We start from the raw sequence: 24,925 nt of genomic DNA on the forward strand, positions 1-24,925 counted from the left end.
CTGGGATGATCACGATATCATTTACCGTTTCTAGCGCGCGAGCCGGACGATCAAGTGCGATATTTCCTGGCAGTTGCTTCGTTCGATTTACTAAATTAAGCATAGATTTTCGGCCCAGACGAGGACAGTGCTCGTAAATAGAATGGCCACGTCATTTATCAAAACCGTTTGTAACCGCTAGGGCGTGGTCCGATTCATACCTAGGGTTATTTCGCGCACTGGTTAAATGTGTCCGAACTTCAAGCCGATCCACTCGTAGACTTAGTCTGATATAATCGTCATTCGGCTTATCTGATGCCCTGTTCATCGGTCAATTTCCCCTTTAATACCGAACAGGTCTTTTTGGATAGAGACCACGTGATCTGATCTAGGGTTAGCTTGCATTCATACTCAGTTCTCCTAGTTTCTGCAGGAAATCCGACTATTCCGTAACATTGTTAAGCATTTCTGGAGATTTTCGATAGCAGAAAACGTCGCATAATTATATTGACGACGTCCAAATAAGCTTATCTTTAAAGCCTGCCTCCGTTGTATCACGTACAGCTTGCTTCCTCCATACAGAATTGAGTGTTCTGGCTCCACTCCAACTAGGCAGCAAGATGAGCGTCTGAGGAGAGATGGGCTGCCGAGGTGGCGATGTGAACGGTCTCTCCAATCATGGAGGCTGCTTGCTGCGCGGTGACAAGGGCTTAGTTAATAGTGATGGGACCCGCGAGGGAGGTACCGGTACTTGTCCAGACGTGGCAGATCTGGGCTATGCGGATGTACCCATCGTAGAAGCTTGGGCTGAGCTTCCCGTGTGGCCGGGGCGTGTCAGTCTGTCTGTAGAGAAGGGCGTTTGGATTGGTCCGGACTGGTATCCGTCGGTGGATGGTGATACTCTTGACAAATGTGCCGTTTTTAGTAGCTGTGTCAGGCGATGGCCCTTCAGCTCCACCTGCAGCATGCTTCTCTGCTGCTGGCTACTTGGGCGCTCGACTGGCCCATATTATATAATCTCTAAATTCTGCACACTGCGTGTGGATGTCGTTGTACCTTGGTTCCGGGATAGATCATCTACTATTTTAGCTCAACTTTCTCGGAAACAGTAATAATTTCCCTTCTAGGATAATTAACGGTGTAGTAAATTTGCTCTTCTGAGTGACCTGCACTGATTTGAATAGAATAATTAACTAATGCGTTGTTGGGAGGATGTCGTGGAGGTTGTCTCTACATTCAATGCCCAACTAAGTAGGTGATTTGCAGTTGTCTTCGTGCAAGGAGATGCGAATTCTGAATCGTTACTCGGATATAGCTTAACCCTTATCGTAATAAATGTATGATATAAACAAACCATACATAAGGGATGTTGTATCTCATAACATGTGACCGCATATCATCTGACAAGGAGATTCCATATGGCCCGCCATGTGACCTCCCTGACATTGCACATTTAGCAGCCTAGTCTAGTACATGATATCCTTCCATCAAGCTCTATGTACATTGATAAAGCATCACGCCGTGAAAAATGCATTATCTTCTCTCTCGGAATCGACAGCACGGTTCCCCACAAAGACATGTCTTGTTCAATTGCTTCCAATAATGATCTGAATAATCAACGGTGATCTCACCCCCCGCCGTCACTCCTCGCGAAACAACAATTACGCGCTCCTTTCCCCGCCAATAGAATCGCTGGAATTGACTGTTTGGACGACAGGAGTGGTTGATGAACCGTGTGAAATTGCCCATCTGCCCTTGGAAGATCTGGTACGTTCTTGTGCGAGTGCCACCTAGCATTACGTCGACTCCCTCAATGCCTTTGGTGATGAGACCCGTGAACTCACCGATAGCAATACCACGGTCGAAGTTCTGTTCATTGTTGGTTAAGATAATGATAACCATGTCTGAGTTCAGAAGGCAAAACTTACACTGCGAGCTATGACCCCGTTGTTCTTCCCGCTGGTTGTATGGAACAACTGTACTGGTATTGGATTTCGCACGCCCCCGAACAGTGTGGGGAAGCATGAACATTGGTTCTTGTCGATTTCATCAGACTGCCTCTCTTTGCACACCAAACACACATCCGGATCTATTTCAGGGACCCGGCGAGGGTCATCTGTGCCAAAAGCAGCAGTGTCCAGCACACACTCATCGATAAAGCGATAATGAAAGCCGTTGGGGAGCTGAAGATGCTCATATGTTGAAGTCAAGGGAATTGCTGGTCTTCCTGTTACTGTCACCCATTCGTGTGGGTGGCCGTGGTACTGCCGTGTCTCTTGTTGGCCAATCACCTGGAGAAGATCCCTCCAGTCCGGATGTAGCGTATCGGCGGCAACCTCCAGACTAGATCGGATATGTCGGAGGCGCGTGGAGAAACCTTCTCCAAAGCCAGTACGGTATTTGCAGAACCGGTATACCCCGGCGCTTGCAAATATCAAACTGGCCCAACCGCCAGCATCTTTGATTTCCTTGTATCCGCGCCAGATAGCGCTGAATCGAGGAAGAAGTTAGCCTTGCATTCATAGTTCAAGAACGTATGTTGCGTACATTCGGTTCCGCAGATCCTTTTCTTTCCAGTTGAGAACCGCACATGCTTCCCTCAAGCCCATCATTCGGATTTCCATAGCCGACAGGTTGGGATTTTCTAAGCGAAGAACAGCAATACGAGCCTCGTAGCATTCAATCCAGTACGCTTGCACTATCATCTCAAGCGCGCGCGAGGACTGACTTTGGTTATAGTACTTCAAGCACAAGGTATTGACTGCCCGGAATACCTGGTGATAGTTAGTTATCTCTAGTCTGCTCTACCTACGAAGACCTCGGGAGACTCCAGTTGAAATACCTCCTATTACGTAGATGGGTAGGATATAACATACCTCTCCACTAACACCAGTGCGAATGTCTATGCCGGGTTCTATGACCTATGTTTGTTAGTTCAGACAATCATCTTTTCACGCCGGGGAGTCATACAGAATGGAATCGGCTTAGTTGAACAGGTGAGAACACTTGTCGCCAGATACCCGCAATAAGCTTGTCGGTTGATGTTGGTTCTAGGACTGGGGCAGATGTATCTTTGCTTGGGTTTTTCCGTTGGGGAAACCTAGTGTCACTATGTACCTGGCGAACAGACAACTTTTGAGCATCGTCAGTCGTCCTATTTGAATCCGGTGTAGCGTAGCCGTCGATCTGAGATTCAGCTCCTTTGATGACAGCCTTTTGATTATGTGGCGCCAGGTGAAGACCACTGACTGTCTTTCGTCGCTTAAGGGGACGTGAGCCATGGCCATCTATAACGGGTTCTGATGTGGCTATGGTATCTTGTTTATCGTACTATATGGAACGTTAACCTTGCCGAAAAAGTCACATATCAAGGGAAAGTCTAACGCTTGTCTCTGAGACATCTGGACTCAACTGCGACAATGGTACAACACACTCATTATTTAGGTCAACGCAACCCTGACCAGTTAGCACATAATATCGGAAAGCTGCAGCATTGGACTGATTCAATATGACCAACCAGAACCCATGAGTTATCTTGAGATACACATGGTGTACCAGAAAAAAGCGACGCTTCAATACGGAGGAAAAGGTTACTATCCGCTTGCTCCTGTTGGGAGGTTTCCTTGGAGAGATCCAAGTGATTCCGTTTCGATGCTTCGATCGCAGATGTCAGTTGCGCGGGGAAGTCTGGGTTCTGGAGAAGGCTACACAGCTGAGATACTAAAGAGAGTGAAGATGAAGGCTCCATGCTGACTGTAGACCCACTCTAGATGGAGGACTCAAGAAAACGAATTCCTTATACTGAGTATACTACCATAATCTTCAGGCGCTAAGATACCATGTTAAAAATTCTGCCTGGGCAGAATTGCTGATTCATCAATTATCACTAGCATGACGTCATTTATATAATGTAGTATATCTTTTAGGAAGTGAATGCATATCATGATAAAGGCACAATTATAGGTAGTCCTACAGGATGACGAGCATATGTATGTATTTGTTGACTCTCGTAGTCTGTATAAGTGTTATGTCGAGAATTAACCCTTCAACGTTGCTGCCTCATAGTTTTGTACGTTTTATGTATTCGTCCAATGTAAAATGTCGGGACAAGCTTTTACCCAGTGGCCAATGCACCGACTCAGGAATATCACAAGTAATAAAAAAGGGTACAGCCTACATTACCTCATTCAATATGGCTCTGTGTGCCCAACCGCCCACTATGTCCACTTAGATCTATTGAAAGAAGTGCGTTGCGCACATTGCATCCCTCCCACTGAATCTACGAGATCGAGGAGTCATGAAACAATAAAAACAGGGAACAATAGTTGAAGGTATCGCTTGGAAATTCTTCTATGTACAATTATATACACTGCTGGAATTCATATAATATTAAGACTTTCTGGCCGTTGACATTGATTTGCGCTGAATCGGAATGTGGGCGCGTGTTTCTGCTCGCTGTGGTTTACAGCTGGACACGTGCCTGCCACCCACAATAAACCATATCGGTGGTGGCACAGTATGTTGTAGTCTGTAACTTCGTAATGCGTTTGGTCGGTATTGTCCCCCCTAAATGGGACGCGTGGTCATTTCGAACCGATCGACGGAGCTATCCATGGTGTCGGATGTCGCTGGTAAGAAATAGATATCAAAACAAGTGCTGCACTGAGCTATATCTGCTTTTTATAGCCACTCTGGTGTCTTGCAAGGGTGATCTTCCCGATCTTTCTCAATCTTATCCAAGAGCCACCCGGATTTATACCGTCCTTCGTCACCTTCCGGATCTCTCTGGTATCCTAGCCGATAGGAGAAGGAGAATCCGCAGGTCTGATCATGGTAAACAAACTGGAAGCACTTGGAATGCTCCTTACAAGCTTTCTGACATTGCTCGAAAGAGCTATACGCTTCCTTCTCGACCGGGGTCATATCCGAGGGCGACTTCTGTCTCTCCCCTTCAACCCCGGGCGCACGGAACATCAAGTCATCGGAGAGATTATACCAATCATCGCGCTCCGAGGGAAGCGCACGACCCATGAAATAGTCATACAGCTCACTAATGAGGAGTGGTTCCTGCTCGTCGTTAGCCATCATCACCACCCACTAACTCCTAACGGAAATGAATAAAACACGGACCTGTGGGTGTTTACGATGTTGCTCATAATTCCACATCGCATTAACATCAACCGGCGTAACTTTATGCATGGTAATCAACGGCTGACATCCATGTCGGGACCCTGAATTGGGACCGGGCCCAAAAGGAAGCGTATTTTGCTTCTCGCCCTGCATCATGGGCCATTTATTACTAAGCTCGACGCCCTTTTCCTTGAGGGCTTTCATAAGCACAAAGTCGCCGTAGATCTCGTCGTGCATGCGCTCGTCATATCGTGCAGCCAGATCGGCATCTCCATCTAAGACACGCTTCATGGCTTCACGCGATAGGATCACCCCGCTTCCTCCGTGGGCGAACTTCTCGGTTTGGAAGGTCGCCGCCGAGCCCAGATAGAGTGGCTTGGCAGGGTCCATCCGCGCCAGCCACTGCACTAGATTTCCCCAGAAGAGGTACGTGTCGGCCTCGACGAACACATACCAGTCGTGTCCGGGACGTCGCTCCCAGGTCTGCACAAGCATGTGGATGAACTTGTACTTGTCCAGGTCCCAGGCGGCCTGACGCGAAGTCCGGAGTTGCCGGATGTCCCGGCCCGAGGACAAGTACTCTTGAATGGTACGGTAGTAGGCGAAATCGGGATGAGTGGCCTTCCGAGTTTCATTGACGTTCGCGAGCACGTCGTAGACATGGTAGCCACCGAGGTCTTGCTCGGAATCGGCGAAAATAAGCGGGTCTTGGCAGCATCGCAAGGCTGTGAGGAGTTGCGTCGGGAGCTTATCGTAGATGATGTTTGTGCCAGTCTTGACCACCACCTGGATGTGGGAGGTGTCGGGTAGTCCGCTGCTGCATCGCACATCACTGGGGTTCCATGGGGGTGACGAATTGTGCTTGGAAGATGTGGTTTGAGGGGACGAACTGTGGAGAATTCGGGTCTGTGGGGGGTTGACAAAGAGGACCAAAATAATGATGGTTGACAGCAGGATGGCTGTGCCGCCCAGCATTCGACCGGAACATATGAGGCGACTCATGATCGAATTCTCGCAGGGATAAGAGAAAAGTTCTTTGTCTGCATTGACAATGAAACAGTCAAAGGATTTAAATAAAAAAGTATCGACCAGCGTATATGTTTTTTTTTTGGGGGAGTGGGCTGAAGAATGAATGGATTTTAGCAGTTAAGCACTAACGTTCTTAATTTAGTATGACGAATGAGACATCGTATTTTAGCGTTCCCACTCGACGTCACGACAACTGAGACCCTGGTGGCCCTGCCAAGACGTTAGACAATTGTGCCCGTCCATGGAAATGTTGTACTTATCGTCTTTCACTAGGCCGTTGTAAGGAGGAGTACACTCGATCTCTATCCGCCTCGGTAGTTGCCAAATCTGCGGGTGCATTCATGCGCCCTGCCTTTGTTGTTAGTTAGGGTTAATTCTAAACCGCCACTCGTAGTCATGAAGAAACACTTTTCGGCCAGCAACAACATGGGTGCAACAGATCTAAACATGTGTTTATTATCGATAATCCCTCGCTCTTCTCTTTCATCTCAATCACTATCCTTCATGGGCGGTGTATCGTGTACAACCTCAACAATTCCCAATCCGTCCACAGAGCCCTAATTCCGAAACAACCTCATCCCCCGCGTGTGACGGTCATGGCCCCCAAGTCACTGTGCTAGTTAGGCGTCCTATCCTTCCTGCTCGTATTGCCCGTCTACTCCCAATTCTACTTCATTGTCCCACCACCTCCGGGTAGGAGCAACACTCTCGCCGTGAACCCGTAGTACGACATCGGACAAGAACTGAACATCACATGGAACGGCACACCCACCGACTACATATCCATAGCGATACACCAGCGCCGTCCGGCAAGAGACGAAGCTGAATTCATTCTCAGTGAGTAGAAATAGTATTCCCTTGCACAATTCAAATTCAATTCTATATTATATCCACACACAAAAAAGAAGGAAAGAGCATCCATTCTAATCAAGTCTCCGGTCTCTCACACTTCCCATGGACCATCACAACAAAGAATCTAACCGAGTCGAATGTCTTCTACCTCAACATCTACCCCGGGGAGAAATCTCAACCCACGGCTAGCAGCCGTTGGTTTAATCTCACTGATTCATCTACTTCTACTTCGGTTCAATCGTCCCCTACAGCTACTGTTACAGGGATCTCAAGATCTTCATCTAGTCCGACAGAACCCACTGAAACGGGTATCCCGACAAAACCAGATTCCTTAGCCGCGAGATCAGATTCCCTTGACACCGGGGCGCAAATAGCCCTAGGCCTTGGTATCACGCTAGCTATCACTGTGGGTGCTCTTGCAGGGGTTCTGATTGCTCGATGGTTTAGACGGAAAAATATCACAGGAAGATCTATTATAGGGTACCAGGTAACCTATCGATAAGAGCGGTCGTGAGATGACAGGGCCGTCGGAGCTGGAAAATACAGCCCGTAAGCCGGAGCCGGTGGAAATACTGACGGATAATCATTGAGTGAGGGGGTTGAAATAGAATGGTTCACGTGTACTTGGGTTGTATACAGTATATGACGTATGGAGTTCATGGCTTTGGAGAAGATGAGTATTTCGTATATGTATTTACCGCCATATACCCGAATAGCATGGGTTTAGGTTTGGTGGGCGTCTGGAATTATAGGCTAGAGTAATTGTTTGGTTTCTACGGTTTATGCTTTGTTTTCTTTTGAAGGAAGTTATGTTGACCCTGATTTTGGGCTCTATATTGATATTGCAGCTATCTATATACTTATTTTTCTAGATAGAGTTTCGCAGAACTTCAGCTAATATGATATGTTTCACGGGCTGGCGCCTAACAGCTTTTTTATTTGTCCACAAAAGCTCGACTTTTGTAGAAGGTGTTTCACAGCACTGGTATAAAGGCAATATCCATCTATATACTTAATATAATTAACCAGTCTAGATACCTGGCGAAAGTTAATACCAGCTTGTGTCTGTAGGCCTGGCGATACCTACATATTGTTGACCAGGCAAGCCGGTACCTAGGGACAAGGGATAGCATTTACACTTGTATGGAATGTTTGATTGATATTGTCTACAAAACAATGTCTGTTCGTGTCTTGCTAAAGTACAGAGATTTATGTTAATGACTTGCTATCCCACTCTACATCCTCCCAAGTTGCGCCAAGTCGCGCTGCATAAGTTGCATTTTGTACAATTAATTCCCCCATATCTCGCGACGTTTCCATTATCCACTGTATAGCGTAATTCAAAGTAGGATGGAACTACCTTAGTGGTAGTGGTCACAACCCCCGACGTCACGACGAGCTACAAGCTGGCGCGGACCCAACCACGACGAGTCCTCCTGGGTGGCCTTGCGCAGCTTCTCGGTAACGGCGTCCATGTCGAGGCCGAGAACCTCTTCAATGTAGCGAGGGAGCTCAGTGTTATCCCAGCCTCCGGCGAGGTCCGCCTTCAGGTCGTGGCGCTTCCGACCGGCGGCGTAGCCATGCAAGGTGACGTCGACGGAGGTGTGGCCGCCAGTGGACCAGTCGACACCGGCACGAGAGGACATAAGAGCGGCGATGCCGGCCCCGATACTGTCCGCGTCGAGAATGGATTGGATGTCAGCATCGGCGACGTCCTCGAGCCCATAAGCCGGGAGAATCTCAGAGACGAGGAAGTCCCGCTCGTCAGCGTCGACGGGGCGGTCGTTGTCCCAGACGGACTGGAGATAGGCGCGCGAGTGAGTGGCATTGCGCAGAGGCAACGGGTCGTAGCCATTCAGCGTCAGGCCGCCCGTCTCATGGTCGGCGGCGGACAACATGATGGTGTCTGGGTGCTGGTCGATCCAGTCTCGTACCCAGGCCACCACGTTGTTGTACATGACTGTCTCGAAAGCGTGGTTGGCCGGGTCGTTGTCGTGTCCAGCGTGATCGATTCGTGCTGCCTCGATCATGAGGAAGAAACCCTTGTTCCGGCGACGGGTGGCGCGGTGGAGTGCATTCACGGCTGTCTCGGCCATCTCAAGCAAGGATGGTTCATCCTGGATGATGCGACGATCCATCTCGTACCGCATGCTTTCTGTGGATTGGTTAGTTTTCCCCCCTACCTGCGCTAGGAGGATTCAATCGACTTGCCTTCGCTGAAAAGACCTAGGAACGGCAGATCCGCCTGGCCCTGGCCCTTCTCAAGAGCGTTGAACTCCTCGCGGTTCGTGGCGACGGTGAAGCCCTGCTCTTCTGCGTAGGTCAATAGGTCGAAGTCGTCTGCACGGCAGGATCCCTCGGTGCTATTTGGCGAGAAGTTGCAACGGCCGCCACCGAGAAGCAGGTCGACCATGGGACCGAGTGGGTGGCTGTAGCCGAGCTGTTGCTCTGCAATCAGGGGCATAGAGCCACGGTTGGCGGCATGAGCCGCATAGACTAAGGAGGGGGATGAGCATCGTTTGCGAACTTAGAGCTGGGAGGGGAACAATATGCATCTTACCTGCGGGCGTGGCATCACTGATGTATGTGGTGGAAACGAGACCAGTCTTCATGCCTCCAAGCTTAGCGGCCTCGAGGATGGAACCTACAGGCTGACCTTCGGGTGTGACAGAGATAGCACCGTTGTAGGACTTGTGGCCGGCAGCATACGCGGTCCCAGAAGCCGCTGAGTCGGTGATCATGTTGTTGGCAGAGTGGGTGCGGACACGTCCGATGGCCTAAGAGAGAATTTAGCACCAAATCATCACCTCGTTATCTCCAGGTCAGGACTAGAACTGGCTAACCAGGTCGTCTACTGCAAGCTCATGGATCTTCGGGTTGCTGCCAGTCGTGTCACTGTCAACCAGAGACACAAGGTCACGGGCCATGTTTTGTGATGCAGGCCCATATCCATCGGGAACGATATAAATAACGTTCTTTGCTTGCACAGAAGCTGCAACTGCAGTCTGGGCAAGGGCTGCGCCCGCGGTGATGGCAGTGCGGATATGCATCTTGAGAGATGTTACCTAAAGTACAAGCAAGTTCAAGACGTAGGTTAATCACCGATCTTTCAGGTGCGCAGAGTGCAGCTTTTATAGATATTTCTACCAAGTTCCGGGGATGCCGGTTCCTGAATATCTCTAGCCCTGTCCCCAGCTATATTTGGTCAATTCAATTCAAAATAGCGCATCCCAGTTCACACTCCCCAATTGGGAGCAGCTGTCGAACAACGTGCCGGAAGTGCTGAGATTAGGGGATCTTGGCGTGTCCGGTACAGCCATCTCGGGTATCAGTTCCAGTTGAAGCCTGTGTCCACGTTCTTCAGGGAACAGCTGCATAGGAGGAGCCCGCCAAGGCGGCGGAACCGTGCCACTGATGTTATCTATCCCCAGGGACCAAGCGGAGCTGCGATCGAAGCGAGAGGGTAAGTGATTAACCAGCAAATAGCCGGAGGTGTCAAAGGATTTCGGGAATTGCAAGCAACTTACTTATAAGTGGATCATGTCCATGAGTTCTTGAATCAGAAGATGCCAGTTTCCCACGTTCTCATCGGCCAAGAAATAGCTCATTGCGATGCTCTAACGCTTAGCGACAGCGGCGCTTGGCTTGGTGCGGAGTAATTTCCCATCGTCTTGGCCTCTCACTCCGGCTCAACTCATAAGGATGGTCAAATTTGTGGGTTTGGGAGGAAGCCATCAATTAGAAAAAGCGAAGTAGACCTGCCCGAGGGGAGTGATTCGTGCATAGGTAGTGAGGTTGTCCACCTATTGTTCGCATGTCTTTCTCGTTGCGCGAGGGTTCCAGTTCTCCCTCTGATAGTCACCCTAGCTTTCCTAATTTTCTTAGTATTTTCTGTTTTCCCTATCTTCTCTACTTCCTCTCAACTTCACTGTAAATCCGCGCGCTGAATACAGAGGACGACTCAACGCTCGATTCTTTGAACGTAATGATTTCAAACAGCAGCAGCAACGCCAAAGTTAGAAGAACATAAATATAAACTATCTAGTATTGGAACTGAGACCTCTATATTCATTTCTAGATAGTTGTTAGCGCTTCGTGATCATGTCTTGTAGAATACATTGCAGACCTCTTGTAGAGCTCAACGTTACAAATAGATAAAGCTTACGCGACTTTCCATTGTGGAATCAAGATATTAACTTGGAGAGATTGAGTCACCCCATCGCCATCAGATAGTCCAGGTAGACCCCTGAACTTCACGCATGTCCATGGTGTGACTCGAGGATAGAATTTCACCGCAGGGTACATTGAATAAGTCATAAGATATAACTACAGTAGCTTGTCGCAGCCAACAGTGCATATGAATAACCCTATAAGATTCACCAACATATCCTCAAGTGCATGTCAACCCCTACTCTGCCCCTCTCTATCTCCCATTCTTTTCTTTCTACTTTTCATTATTTAGCTTAATTATGGACATAACGACCTTCCTTGGTGTTCTTTCTTGAGCAAAGTTGATACGCCAAGGGCTAGCTCCGCCTAGACAATATCTCTAAGCTATTTTGTTTCTACTCCTGAAGATTCCAGGTAGCTAGAAGTCTTGGTGTGGAGCTGAAGAATAAAGAACACAAGTCTCAACTATCATGCAATACACAGACTCAGCGCCTATCGACTACTATGTCAACGATCTTCCAAGGGCTCGTATGCCCCGGATATCAAAGGCAACCTCCTTGGGCCACGATTCTGAGATAGAAGCGGCCAGACACAGATGAGTTCACATAGGTTCTACTGGATATCTTAGTATGCAGGATGAACATGACGTAGGACGCTGATGGGTTTGTACAGGCTATGGGTATCTGCAAACATACCTGAAGATTTGAATGCCATATCTCCTCTGAAGAGAATCATAAGATTGATCCAGCTGAAAACTTAGCAAAAATGGAGCTTCGAGAAGGTATAGAATAACGACCATTGCAAAAAGCGAAGGACACATCTCATACTCAGCCAATCCATTCTATTTTACCAAACTGAGATACGTATACTGGAGAGGTTGAAAGTCATCAGCTTCCGACGTGTATATTAACTACCCTGGTTATTTGGTGTCAAATGCACTAAGTCCGTGGGTCCAGTGGAAGGGTTGCACAGTCCCTAATGATTGCAGCGTGCTGCATCACAGGATCACAAGAGGCTGTATTGCTCACCCAGGAGACATGCCAACTTATAGCCAGGGAGCCAGAAGAGCTCTATTACATACCTCATGTCCAAGAATATGGACACAAAACGAGACGGTGTTACGCCTATGCAGCACCCGAGATGTCTATTGACACACGGTGATATTTCTGAAAGCGCAGGGACTCGACTCAATTGAGGAGCATTCGACGCTAGACCCTCAATTGGCAGACGGTTTTTCTATCACTGCGTTCTGGCTGCATGGGAGGTACCTTTATCTACCTCTATTTTGCGATACAACAACCTTATCGATGACTTCTGTTCCTTCTGTTGCTTACGAACTTTGTCAGAGGAGGCTAAGGAGAGGTCCCGCCTCATCAAGGCAAACGGTCTGAAATATGTCGACTCTACAGCACACGCGATGCTACCGCTAGGCAATCTCGAGCCCTAGCAGTATGTATCTGGAACATCCCGAGATAATTCGCCTGCGTCCATAGTATGGACCTTAAACCCCCCGCTGCCCCTTAAGTTTCTAAAGTGATGATCAATTTTCCTGGTCTATTGACCTAGTTGAAATAAACTCTTCTTCTTTTGCCAAAAGGGACACAGCAGTAGCTGATCCCTAACGAGACCAAGAAGAGTGTCCAACTTCGTTCCGTCCAACAGCGACCCAATATCGATATTGGTATTCATTATGTCGAGCAGGCGAGGGAGTACTCAGTACCCAGCAACTGCAACGTCATACCAAAGAAAGATACACATCGGTAGGTTTATCCCCATCTGACTATACTGTTTATCAATCTTCAGCCCAAATATTACTCAAACTTTTGTCTATCTTTCCCAGATACTACTCAGGATTTGTCTGTCCTTTATCCAAATATTACCCGTATTTCTAGGGAAGGTTCAAGATGCGTCGGGTCCTATAGTTAGAACCATACAGATGTCAGATTGCCGAATATAGGCGAAATATTCTAAGGGTTGATACATTCCTCACTCCCATCCCATGGCAAAAAAAAAAAAAAAAAAACCTCTCGGCTGACAAGAGAGAACAGGGAAAATATTGAAAAACTCAATTGTTGGATAGATCTGCCGCAGCTGCAAGTCCAGAGAAGCCAACTTACTGACGCTCCAAATTGTCTGTTCATGGAACTAGCCTGGCTGTTTATACGAACTAGTATTGGTGACAGTCAAAGGGTAAGACAGAATGCTTGATCCTATATAAAGATTAAAGGTCATAGCAGAAGACATAAAGAAACTTGATTCTCGATCGCAACGGAGGGGATCCCATCAGACGATCCTCCGTCCTTCGCTCTCCATAATACCCTCTCAGAGCTGTATGGGAATACGATTATCTCATCAGTGCCGTCCTATTGGGTTATCTTCTCTCTGTTGAAGTCGAACCTGTTGCTTCCTCACGCCTTGCAGCCAGTTGACCAAGTTAGCTACAATCAAAATCAACAACCCTTTTTGTTCCGTGTTTGGTAATGTCTGACAGTGGGGCTGAAAAGGATCCTGGAGTTCAGACACAAGGGTGGAACAGGCTATTGGGAGGCTAGAAGATTGGATCCGCCCAAAACACACCCCAAGTTACATCAAGACATCAATTTGACCAAATCAAAGCCAAGTTTGATCTACCGGGCGAACTTCACTCGGCGGTGTCAGAGTTGAAAGATCCGAAATCACGGAGGAATCCACACGCAAGATACTGAGCTAAGTTGGCAACCATTTTGAAAGCTCTGGCTTCCGTATTGGCGGCAAGAAAAAGCATTGCAGGCGAGCTGCATTGATAAGACAAGCAGTGCAAAGCTATCTAAGCCACTCAATCAACGCATCATTGGTACCAGGAAACCAAAGTATGCAATGCATATCTTGCGGATGTGCTATCGAAGACTCACGCCGACAGTAGATGGTTCAAGCGAAGACGGACACTTCAAAAGCCTCAGAGTTCTTTGTAGAGCTCCTGCCCATGTGACAAGCCTCCAAGAGACTGCTTGCAGAACTGCCAGTAGTGCATGGGTGGCACCATCTTGTCCTCCGCCAACCTTACTCTTGGAAGCTTAGGAGACTGCACTTTTTGGCCAGAAAAAGACATGATCGAATGAACTTCAGGACACCGACACTTGATTGACGAGATTGTTAAGCCAGATCTCAGACAGTTCAGGCTTGATCATCATCCTTGGGGCTTACTAGCAACTAACCTGTCCGCAACACTTCAAGCGTAGCCAGTGTTCACCCCGTTTGATTTTATACAGTCTTCGCAAGATACGCCTTGTAATGTATTGAAGCTTGGCACTTCATGGTTGACGATAGCTTACGACATGGTCTCGTTGCATCCGATATCTTGACCATCAAGGACAACCTAACCGTCAATCAACTACGACAGAATCTGTTATAAAGATATGATTGTGTTCATTGGCTCCGTCAATGGTGTCGCTGAGTATAAACACAAAGGATCAGTGGAAACCAACCTCTACGCTATCTTAACGTGGCTTAGTGCTGAAATGGTTCACGGAGTTAGAAAAAAAAATGCCCCCTACGCATTCTACCGCATGAGGAAGAATAGCCCTCCAATATCCACCGCAGCTATTCCAACTGACAGCATTTTCATATCTGTGAGTCGAAATGACCATATTTTACAGCGATGGACGCATAAAGAGCTCAATGTTGTGAAACTCTACACTGGTCGCGGTGTCGACGTGGGTCATATCGCCTGGATCGCAGAAACAGCCCTCCACCTTGCCTGTAGACATAAAGAGCTAGCAGGGACCAGGGAAATCTTAGGCTAGTAGTACACTAATACCGGCCAATACCTAACAGACTAGTCATGAGTGACAGAGGCAGTTATGTCCTTGGACTAAAGCCCGTTGCTAGGCACAATGACTCTCCTTCTCGTCGCCTACCGCCCCCATGCGAGTGGTGCTGCTATTACTGATGTTGCTAGTGTTACTGCTGCTTAATAAATTACCACTGGATGTCCATACTCCTACTAAGAAGAACGATGGAGATATCGGTATTTTCTGCTGCTGCTACTGCTCTTCGTTCGTCTCCCAGTGCCGAACCTGAGCGAATATGAGTACATGAGCATCACCGCTCTATAGGTACTTTGGCAGGATTGTTTCTAGTGGAATATTCCTGTACTCCAAGGCACAAAAAGATGGGGCATATCGAAAGAGAATGCAGAAGAAGGCTTGAAAGCTTTCAGAGAGGCTTACTATGTTGCGGAACAAACTTTACTGGGGGCTCGAGATCCTGGGACAACTTTGAACGTGATGTTGAGGCGACCTACGAAGGCCGTGCATGGAATCAGCGCCTAAGCGACCACCGGCAGAGTTCGGGTAAGGTGTCAGAGTGGAATGTTCTGCTTGTCTTTGAATTAATTGGGAAAGTTGCTGCATTTCGTATATATGGGGGTGTTATGTGATCGGTACCTAAGTTAGCGTACGCCGGACACCTACCTGTATGTAGCCGGCTCATCCGTTATAATCACCAACAATCTTCCATCTCAAGTCATTCCACATAGTAAGACATGGCCTACCATGTCATTTGGTAGCATGTCCATGAGTCTTGTTATCATTTGCAAAGTTTACAAAGAGAATGACAGCTATTCCGCGTGCCTTCCTGAAGTGTAGAGTGCTGTTTCTACGCTACGGTGGACGGTACTTATGACGGAGCAGAAAAGAAAAACCTTTCTTTTCCCCCCTTTTTGCCATATCTTCCCCCGTCAGATAAGGAAATATAAGACAAGAGAGTAGTATGGTCCATATCATTGGATAACATGTAAGCAGTAAGAACCTTTGGTGGAAGACAAGAGGCACGCGACCCTCAGTACAGGATTTTACCCCTGGTAGGATATGCAGGAGACTCCGTTCTGCATAGTAAGAGGGTAGATAAAAGGCCTCGGCCCGATCAATGATCCTCACCTCGGATTAGGCCTGGATAGGACTAGTAGCTGGGTTTAGTAGGTGCTGAGGGGGAATAAGAACGAGTAGAAATGAGTATCACTTTAGGGCAGGTGTAACCATGCGGCATTTGTTTGGGACCAAGTCACGAGCAACAACAACAACAGCTTCTACGACCTCAGCCAAACCCCTCATTCCTTTTCCCTTCCCGCTTCTCTTTTCCTTTACGTGCTCTCTCTCTCTAAAATCCCAAATGGTGTCAAATTCATCATTCATTATTTCATTCTCATCATGATATAGCTGCTATCCAGGGTTGAGCCATGGCTCAACCTGGCACTTTTTTTACAACAGTTATCGAATCAGAGCAGTATCAAACCAGCATCCCTTCTCAAGTCCAATCATCCATCTCGATCTTTTTTGGAACGAGAGAACCCTACTCTCGGTCCATTCCCACACTCAATGGACGATCGATCGATCGTCTTGCGTCGGCCGGAGCCTACGCACAGCATGTGGACGAGGTAGCGGTCTGGGTGACTATGTAAGGTAGTCAGTGGCGCTTTTTCCTCCGCGGGCTCCCCATCTTCTCCCTTTCTCTTCGAGCCTCTTTAGTTCTCAACGCCGATCTTGACCTTCTTCTCCGGGGGAGGGATCACCTGCTCCTCGGCGGCACCCTTCAGGGTGGGAAGCTCCGATACGGCCTCCGCGATGATCTCCAAGGACTTCTTGATCTCATCATCGGTGATCACAAGGGGCGGAGCAAGACGAATGATATTCTCGTGGGTTGGCTTGGCCTGGGGGACGAGGTTAGCACCATCCACATGAACAGCTGGAACATTCAAAGTACTTACCAACAGACCCTTCTCCTTCATCAACATACAGAGATCCCACGCAGAGTGTCCATTGGTCTTCGACTCGTCAATGACAATGGCATTGAGCAGACCCTTGCCACGGACGGTCTGGATCATCGGGCTGTTGATGGCCTTCAGGCCATCGCGGAAGACGTGGCCGAGCTTCTCGGCCCGCTCGACCATCTGCTCCTCCTGGACAACTTCCAAGGCCCGGATAGCCACCGCACAACCCAAGGGGTTACCACCATAAGTCGATCCGTGAGTACCGGGTTCGATGGTGAGCATAACATCCTTACGGCCCAAAACACAGGAAACGGGATACATTCCGCCCGAGATGGCCTTGCCCAGCAGGACCAGATCGGGCTTGATGCCGCTCCACTCGTGGCAGAGAAGCTTACCAGTGCGGGCAATACCCGTCTGGATCTCGTCGCAGATCAGGAGAGCGTTGTACTTATCGCACAGGGCTCTCGCCTCCTGCAGGTAGTCCTCATCCGGAACGACGATGCCGGCCTCACCCTGGATGGGCTCAACCAGGAAGGCCGCCAGGTTGGGGCCGGCCTTCTCAAAGGCCTCCCGCAGAGCGGCCTTGTCGTTGTATGTGATGGGCTTGTCAGTGCCGGGAATGTTACACCCAATGCCGGGCAGGTAAGGACCATAGTTGTCACGCGACTCAGGGTCAGATGACAGGGAGATAGCAGCAAACTAAACGTGAAACGGACCGATTAGCTGACTGAACATCTCATGAAAGGTTCCCGACGCAGCACTTACTGTACGACCGTGAAAGTTGTTCTCTGCGCTCAGGACGACCGCCTGGTTCTCCGAAATACCCTTCACCTTGTATCCCCACTTACGAGCGATCTTAATACCGGTCTCGACAGCCTCTGCACCCGTGTTCATGGGCAGAACCATGTCGAAGCCGAAATATTGAGTGACAAACTGGGCGAATCGTGGGAAGACATCGTTATAGAAGGCACGAGAGCTCAGAGTGACCCGCGACGCCTGGTCCACGAGAGCGGCGACCAGCTTAGGGTGGCAGTGGCCTTGGTTGACCGCAGAGTATGCGGACAGGAAGTCCAGGTAGTGACGACCCTCGGGGTCCCAGACCGAGGTGCCCTGAGCCCGGGCGAAGACGACGGGGAGAGGGTGGTAGTTGTGAGCGGCAAAATCACTCTCGGCTTGAATCGCCTCTTGGGTGGAGGCGGCGTGGTAGGCACTGGTGCCGTTGCTTCCACTGTGACCGTTGGTGCCGTTGGTGCCGTTGACCGCCATGTTAGGCAGGAAGGAATCTATTCAGGAAAAAATGACGGGGGGAAGATAGTGTTTTATGATGGGACAAAGGAGGGGATGGTGTTGGTGATTACGGTCAGAGCTGATATGAGACGGGAGAGGGAAAACCAAGGGCTTGCGAGCGAGGAAGAGCGAGTTTAAATAGAGAACAAAGAATTCACGAGAACGACTTTTTGGTGGGCATGAGCCAAGCGAGCCAGAGAATTCACCGAGATATCAAGTAACGAAAATACCACATAGTGGAAAGGCGACTATACCTCTAAGTGCAGGTGCAGCCAGGCGTGATTCCCCTAAGTGCAGGTGTATCAGAGTCTCATACCCCTATGCGCAGGTTTAGCCGCGACCTCCATAGCCTATGATGCAAATCGTCCCATGGTCCTCCAACGATCCACTCTTTTCCTCCTCCTTCCACTCACAATTCGTTCATTACCACCTGGAAGCCGTCGCCCTTCTTCCGCCTTTCCACTTCCGGTTAAGACCCGTTTTGACTCTCTCTCTCTCCAGTTTTCGGATCTAAGTTAGAACGTCTGTGTTTCCTTATCCTTATCTCCTTGACTAGTTGGTTCCTGGTAAGGAGTTCCACCGCGGCTGCAACCATGTCAACTTCGCCACGACGACGGAGATCTCCTTTAGAACTCGCCTCGTCGCGATCGTCATCTTCTTCGTCCTCATCATCTCATGCGTCGTGGACATCAACAACAACCTCTCCGTCTTCTCGCCTGAGGCCACCACCCCCATCAACAACAACATCCACATCACGACCATCACCCGCACGCACAACGACCGTGTCAACCTCTCACGTCTTCCTCTTCCTCATCGCCTTCCGTCTCCTCAATGCCGTGTCCCTTCGCACTTTCTTTCAACCCGATGAGTTCTTTCAATCGCTTGAACCGGCGTGGCAGACTGCGTTCGGCGAAACCCACGGGGCTTGGATAACATGGGTCAGTGGAACCATTTGCGCATCAACACATATCTCCGCGGCATGAAACTAACTGGTGCCAATTGGATCATCCTGTAGGAATGGCGACACCATCTGCGGTCTTCCATCCATCCTCTGCTATTTGCTACAATTTATTCTATCGCCGACCTTGCCGCGCGCGCTCTTCATCTCTCCCCCGCATTCCGCGCTGATCTCCTCATTGTCGCCCCGAAATCGGCGCAGGCCGTTCTCTCTGCTATGGGAGATCTGTATACGTGGAAATTAGCTCGTTACGTGTACGGACGTCGCAGTCATGAAGCCTGGGCTGCTGTACGTTAGGATCCACCCGCTTAAAAGTAATCCCGGAGACTGATCGAGATCATAGCTCGCCTTGACCGTCCTCAGCCCCTGGCAATGGTTCTGTTCGACCCGGACTTTATCCAATTGCCTCGAAACCACAATTACGATTGTCGCGCTCAATCTATGGCCATGGGAATGGTCGTCGGAATCCACACCAACAGTTCAACCGAGGAGGAACACGCGCTCCACTACTAGGGATACGGGGGGAAATAGCACCGGCGATGGAGCTCTTGTTGTCAGGTATGACTAGTTCATTCGATATGGTACCAGCAGTTTTGCTAAGAAAATACCTGTTAGACTGCGCAAGTGTCTTACTCTTGCTGCATTGGCGTGTATCCTGCGACCGACAAACGTCCTGATTTGGATGGGCTTAGCTGGCGTCGCATGGCTTCGGAGCGCTTGGCGCGAACGGACGATCCTCTGTCGCGAGGTTTTGCTTTGTGGGTAAGTTGATTGATGTGCTTCTCAAGTCTAATTACTCACCACTATCCAGTGTCTCTGTCCTCGCCGGATCGATCGTTCTGGATCGCCTGTACTACGGGGTTTGGACGTTTCCCCCCCTCAGATTCCTGTACTTCAACATAGCCCAGTCTCTGGCAGTCTACTATGGGAGAAATGACTGGCACTATTATGCGACACAAGGCTATCCCCTTCTGCTTACGACCGCACTGCCCTTTACCCTTGTCGGCCTATATCGTACACTAACCCAGTCTCGGTCAACCACAGCAAACGCTCGGCACGCGTCTGTGCAAATTCAACTGGCAGCTGTTTGTCTATTCATGCCACTGGTGCTCTCGCTCATCTCCCATAAGGAAGTGCGGTTCATCTATCCGTTGCTGCCCACACTGCATGTCCTGACGGCCCCGCCGCTGGTGGACTTCTTTCGCCCAGCTGTCTCTCATTCAAACAGGGCATACATGCCCAGACGGCTGTCTCTTGTCTTCTTGTTGCTGGTCAACATCACTGTTGCAATTTACACATCTGTATACCACGCATCTGGGGCCATCAGCATTCTCTCGTACCTCCGCGACCAGCAGCAAGCTCACAGCACTGTGGACAAATCCGCATACTCGCCTGGTGCTTCGCAGCGGATCACGGCTGGGTTCCTCATGCCCTGCCACAGCACCCCATGGCGTTCCCACTTGGTCGATCCGAACATTCATGCCTGGGCGCTCTCTTGTGAACCACCTGTGGACTTGAACGAGTCCCAGAAGGCCGTATACGTCGATGAGGCTGACCAATTCTACAACGACCCCAGCCAATTCCTGCGCGAGAACATGGCGGGCGGACTGCGCCATCTACCTCGAACGCCCAACTATCTGGCTTCCTCCAAACCTCGGGAAACCAGCGCGCAAGCCTACCAGCAAGCCACTCCGCACGAATGGCCCGACTATCTCATCTTTTTCGCCCAGATGGAACCCACCCTGCACAGCCTTCTCCGCAGTAGCTCCTACGGCGAGTGTTGGCGCACCTGGAACACCGCTTGGCACGATGACTCCCGTCGCCGAGGCGACATCATTGTCTGGTGCCTCGACTCAAAGGAACAAGCCGCCTGGCGATCAGCGACGCGGAAGCGTACTCTCGAGCATCGCGACCGTCAATTCGATCGGATCGTGGAAACATTCCGCAAGAATGTGCCCGGTCAGCGGAAGTCCTCCCCCTGGTCCCGATGGACATCCTCTCTGTCCGGGCGATCGGCATCCTCGACCTGGTCCTGGCCCTGGGAACGACGCAGACGGACCTGGTTCGGAATCCAGTTACCGGTCTGGAAGAAATCCTCATGGACCTTGCCAGCATGGACGTGGCCGAAATCTACCAAGAAAACCAGAGCCGTTGATCGGGATCTCTGGTCTTAATCATACCTTCTCATCTACGCCTCTTTGATTCACTTCCCTGAATATATTCTATTTTGTATCAAAGTTTTTAGATAGATACCTCACTCAATCTTAGTCTATACTCTTCATTGGTCCTAAGTCTATGCACATAACCAGTCCAGCTCTATATGTAGATTGCCAAAGAGACTAGAAAGAAGCTATATATATACCTATCTATCAAGCCCCCACCAAGCCGAAAGGCTCAGTGATAAGTCAAGTCTCAACTTCCCATCCCATCTCCCTCAACGCCAAAGATGCACAAGGAATGTACTAATACAATCAAATACGCCAAAGAATAACATATATATATATATATCGATCCAAGTTGAAGCGATCTGTAAATACAACACAACAGACCGAAATATTTACCGAAAGCTTTTCCATATAACATATCTATACATATTTGTATGTGTGGAGATATGCATGATCATAAATATGTAATTGCAAATATGTAGATATGTAGGTATGTACTGATAGAATCAACCATACCGCGCACTCAAACTGGCGAATGCATCGGGGCTGTGTCGGCCGTTCTGGAAGGCGTTGATATCGACGCTTTGCTGGCTCATGTGGCCCTGCGGTCTTGAGAAGGCGCTTGGTGCCGCGGGTGGCATGGTGTTGGATTTCATGGGCATTGTGAATGGGGAGGTAGTGGTGTACTGGGGTTGGGGTTGGGGTTGTTGGAGGTATCCTTGTTGCTGTTGCTGTTGCTGTTGTTGTTGGGAAAATCCAGCGGCAGGCGCTTGAGTGGTTAGGAAGGGGTTCCGGGTACCTGCGGAGTGAAGGTCTGTGGGTTGTTGCGGTTGTGTTGTGGTGGCATAGCCAGGGGCTGGTGCCGGTGCTGTTCCCGGGCCGGGAATCGTTCCTGCTGGAGTTGGGATTTGGGGCTGCTCTAACGTTGCCGATGGTGGTGGGGAAAGGCCGTACAATGACAGGATACTGTTCTTGTCCATGCGGCCGGTTGGCTGTGGGGCTAGATGTTGCGCGGACGCCTGCAGGCCAAGGTGCGATTGCGCATGGTACCCCGCACTTTGCGGGGTTGGGGGCGCTGTCATGGGCTGGAATGGATTGTGGGATGCTTGCATCTGCTGGGGTGGTTGTACTTGGAGTTGGGGCGGTTGAATTTGTGGTTGTTGTTGTTGTTGTTGTTGCTGCTGCTGCTGCTGGAACGGCGACGCGGTACCGAACGGGGAAGTGGATGATATGGCCGGCATGGTGTTGGCATGTCGGGGTGGATGAGGATATCCAGCCGGAGCCTGACTTGGGGGTTGCATCGAGTTGAGTTGCGAAGGGGGTTGGGTGAAGAAAGGATTAGTCTGAGGCTGAGCGACGCCGGGGGTTTGGTTGGGAGCTGCAGTAAAGCTGCCGGATTGGAAGAAGGGGTTGTGACCACCATCAACAGGTTGCGGTGACTGCACGACGGCACCCTGGGAGATTGTAGGCATCACAGGGGGGGTGATCGGTTGCTGGTATAGAGATTGAGGGAAAGATGGCTGTTGGTTGGGATAACCCCCGGTTGAATGTGGGAATAACGGTTGCGAGACCTGAAGGTGTTGGAACGACGCCTCGAGCGTCTGTGCAGCTGGTTGCGAAGTAGGAGCATCGAAAGGGTTGTAGGACTGCCCAGCAGGTTGAGCCGGCTTGGAGTCTAACTGATCAAAAGGATTGCTGGAGGCTTGCTGTCTAGCAGTACCATTCGCAGTGGTCGTTTGAACAGGCGTTCTGCCTTGCAGTGACGGGGGGCCCTCCCCCAGTCTGACCAGAGTCTCAATGGATTTGTCGAGATTGCCGTCCAAGCCTTTCAGAACAGCAGAGTTTCGATACTCATTGGTGAAACCCATACCCCGCAAGGTGGCCATCTGAGACTCGTGGGAGGCATTACTACTTCCAACAGAAGCCCCCATGCCCTGTGAGACCGATCTGGGCGATTCATAGGTTTCAGAGCGGGAAGTCATGGCTTGCCGGTTGGACAGTCGATGGAGGCTGGTTGTAGAGGAGGCTGATCGCAGACCAAGCCCATAGGGCCGGGCAGGCTTTGGGGGGAGAGGAGGAGGAGATCCTTCTGGAGAGCGATCATCACGAGTACCTTGACGACTCGGGGGTTTCGGTTTGCCATCTTCAAAGCTCCGGTGCTGGTACTTCTGACGAATAAACCGTTCCATGCATGCATCGGACTCATCAACATCAGCAGGGACAGGGGGCTTCACGTTCCGAGGGTTAAAGATCTTGTTCATGAGGTTGTTTCCGTGCGATTTCATGTTCTGATAAGGAGTTCCCCTCAGCGTCAGCTCCTGAGGACTATACGGCAGAGGCTCACGCGACCACTCACATCGACTTGTTCCGCCGTCCAGCTATCCATACTCAAGGACTTGACCTTTGAGATATGAGTGCCCATCTTGCGGTGCAGCGCGGCGCACCGCATGCAGAGGAAAATACCCATCTATACACATTATGTCAGACTCCTGCATACCTCCGGCGCGGGGGAAATTTGCAAGCACCAGCTGGTGACGATATACGTACATTCCAACTGGCCCATCCTGTGAAGAAACACCATAGGTTAATATCGTAATTTTCCAGAAGCGCAGCAACCAAGACATTTCGCCGGACTCACCTGGATTCATTGCTTGGCAATCGGCGCATCGGTCATTGCCAGGAACCGACCGAACGAGGTCTTGCAGTGCCCGCTCATTGCGGAACTGCTGACGTTTGCTGATACCGGCCACCATGATCGCGGAAGGTCTCGGCGAGGGCAAGAAGTTCCTTGAATTTCCCCGCACAGAGACAGTGATACTTGTCTAAGCCCGTCAGGGGCAAGAATGATAGAGGAGAGGAAAGCGTTAGTGTAGCGTTAGGGGATTCAAACATGGCAAACGGGCCGAGCTTCCCGAGTACAAGCGGTCGGAAATGTTTTAGGCGAAGAGGCAAATCATATTTTCTTCGACCGAATAGTATTTCTTTTTTTTTTTCCCTTTCTTCTCTGGACTAGCTGATTCCCGCGATTTCGATCAATATATATAGGTACCAGGGGTAACAGTAGATCCAAGGAAGAAGAAAAGGACATATATATATATATGTGTGTGCGTGTGTCGTGTCGTCGAGGAGTAAAAGGAGTGAGTGGGTGTGGGGAAAAGCCAATAATATGATATTGATCATTAGTGGTTCCTAAGGCATGGAATTACTACATTGGTCCTCCCACGCTATCAAGTCTCCATCATTCTTATAGTGCGGTTTTTTTCAGGCCCAAGGTGGGTTCCTCTGCTTTAGTAAACCGGAGCAAATGCCCATTTTTGAACCCTTTTAGATTGAACAATCATCACTAATTCAAAAGAATCAATGCGACTCTAATATTACCACATGGACCATGCTTACACGCTATTTTTAAGATTGACCGCTAACTCATCTATTCCACCTCTTCACTATTGATCTGTCGATGTCTATTCATAGCCTGAAACAACAAGGGTCCCGTATATAGAACAGTTCTCCACTCATATCAAACAGCAACTGAAGCAGAGCAGCACAGAGAGAACTGGAAATGTATGTACTCGGACAGTCTAGAAGGGAGAAGTGGATTAGACACACATA

At 49.6% G+C, this 24,925-nt stretch overlaps 6 protein-coding genes across 6 annotated transcripts; 2 read left to right on the forward strand and 4 right to left on the reverse strand.

Annotated features, from left to right (window-relative positions):
- Positions 1 to 1,512: 1,512 nt before the first annotated feature.
- Positions 1,513 to 6,111, reverse strand: BDV38DRAFT_273956 (uncharacterized protein; the record flags this gene model as incomplete). The annotated part of the gene is made up of 8 exons (XM_032057765.1): positions 1,513 to 1,848; positions 1,908 to 2,469; positions 2,527 to 2,753; positions 2,856 to 2,900; positions 2,950 to 3,309; positions 3,364 to 3,435; positions 4,819 to 5,046; positions 5,110 to 6,111. The coding sequence occupies 8 exons, from the start codon at positions 6,109 to 6,111 to the stop codon at positions 1,513 to 1,515; spliced, it is 2,832 nt and encodes a 943-aa protein (XP_031909935.1).
- Positions 6,112 to 8,351: 2,240 nt separating this feature from the next.
- On the reverse strand, positions 8,352 to 10,651 carry BDV38DRAFT_295831 (alkaline phosphatase; the record flags this gene model as incomplete). Its single annotated transcript, XM_032062782.1, has 5 exons — positions 10,093 to 10,651; positions 9,834 to 10,040; positions 9,551 to 9,767; positions 9,198 to 9,486; positions 8,352 to 9,141 (listed from the first exon to the last, which is right to left on the reverse strand). Exons 2-5 carry the CDS (start codon positions 10,038 to 10,040, stop codon positions 8,352 to 8,354), a joined length of 1,503 nt encoding a protein of 500 aa, XP_031909936.1. The 5' UTR covers positions 10,093 to 10,651.
- A 3,204-nt stretch (positions 10,652 to 13,855) lies between these two features.
- Positions 13,856 to 15,486, forward strand: BDV38DRAFT_256998 (uncharacterized protein). Its single transcript, XM_032055563.1, has one exon. It carries the CDS (start codon positions 14,556 to 14,558, stop codon positions 14,940 to 14,942), a length of 387 nt encoding a protein of 128 aa, XP_031909937.1. The 5' UTR covers positions 13,856 to 14,555; the 3' UTR covers positions 14,943 to 15,486.
- A 490-nt stretch (positions 15,487 to 15,976) lies between these two features.
- Positions 15,977 to 18,172, reverse strand: car2 (ornithine-oxo-acid transaminase; the record flags this gene model as incomplete). The annotated part of the gene is made up of 3 exons (XM_032062783.1): positions 15,977 to 16,846; positions 16,904 to 17,605; positions 17,672 to 18,172. The coding sequence occupies 3 exons, from the start codon at positions 18,170 to 18,172 to the stop codon at positions 16,661 to 16,663; spliced, it is 1,389 nt and encodes a 462-aa protein (XP_031909938.1). The 3' UTR covers positions 15,977 to 16,660.
- A 614-nt stretch (positions 18,173 to 18,786) lies between these two features.
- Positions 18,787 to 21,306, forward strand: gpi10 (putative glycosylphosphatidylinositol-alpha 1,2 mannosyltransferase; the record flags this gene model as incomplete). The annotated part of the gene is made up of 7 exons (XM_032057766.1): positions 18,787 to 19,097; positions 19,209 to 19,314; positions 19,353 to 19,439; positions 19,495 to 19,709; positions 19,767 to 19,913; positions 19,963 to 21,065; positions 21,101 to 21,306. 7 exons carry the CDS (start codon positions 18,787 to 18,789, stop codon positions 21,304 to 21,306), a joined length of 2,175 nt encoding a protein of 724 aa, XP_031909939.1.
- A 267-nt stretch (positions 21,307 to 21,573) lies between these two features.
- On the reverse strand, positions 21,574 to 24,500 carry BDV38DRAFT_178340 (putative GTPase activating protein for Arf). Its single transcript, XM_032052038.1, has 4 exons — positions 23,955 to 24,500; positions 23,864 to 23,880; positions 23,673 to 23,783; positions 21,574 to 23,604 (listed from the first exon to the last, which is right to left on the reverse strand). The coding sequence occupies exons 1-4, from the start codon at positions 24,067 to 24,069 to the stop codon at positions 21,823 to 21,825; spliced, it is 2,025 nt and encodes a 674-aa protein (XP_031909940.1). The 5' UTR covers positions 24,070 to 24,500; the 3' UTR covers positions 21,574 to 21,822.
- Positions 24,501 to 24,925: the final 425 nt, after the last annotated feature.

Source organism: Aspergillus pseudotamarii, assembly GCF_009193445.1.
Source record: "Aspergillus pseudotamarii strain CBS 117625 unplaced genomic scaffold BDV38scaffold_60, whole genome shotgun sequence".
NCBI classification, from domain to species: domain Eukaryota; kingdom Fungi; phylum Ascomycota; class Eurotiomycetes; order Eurotiales; family Aspergillaceae; genus Aspergillus; species Aspergillus pseudotamarii.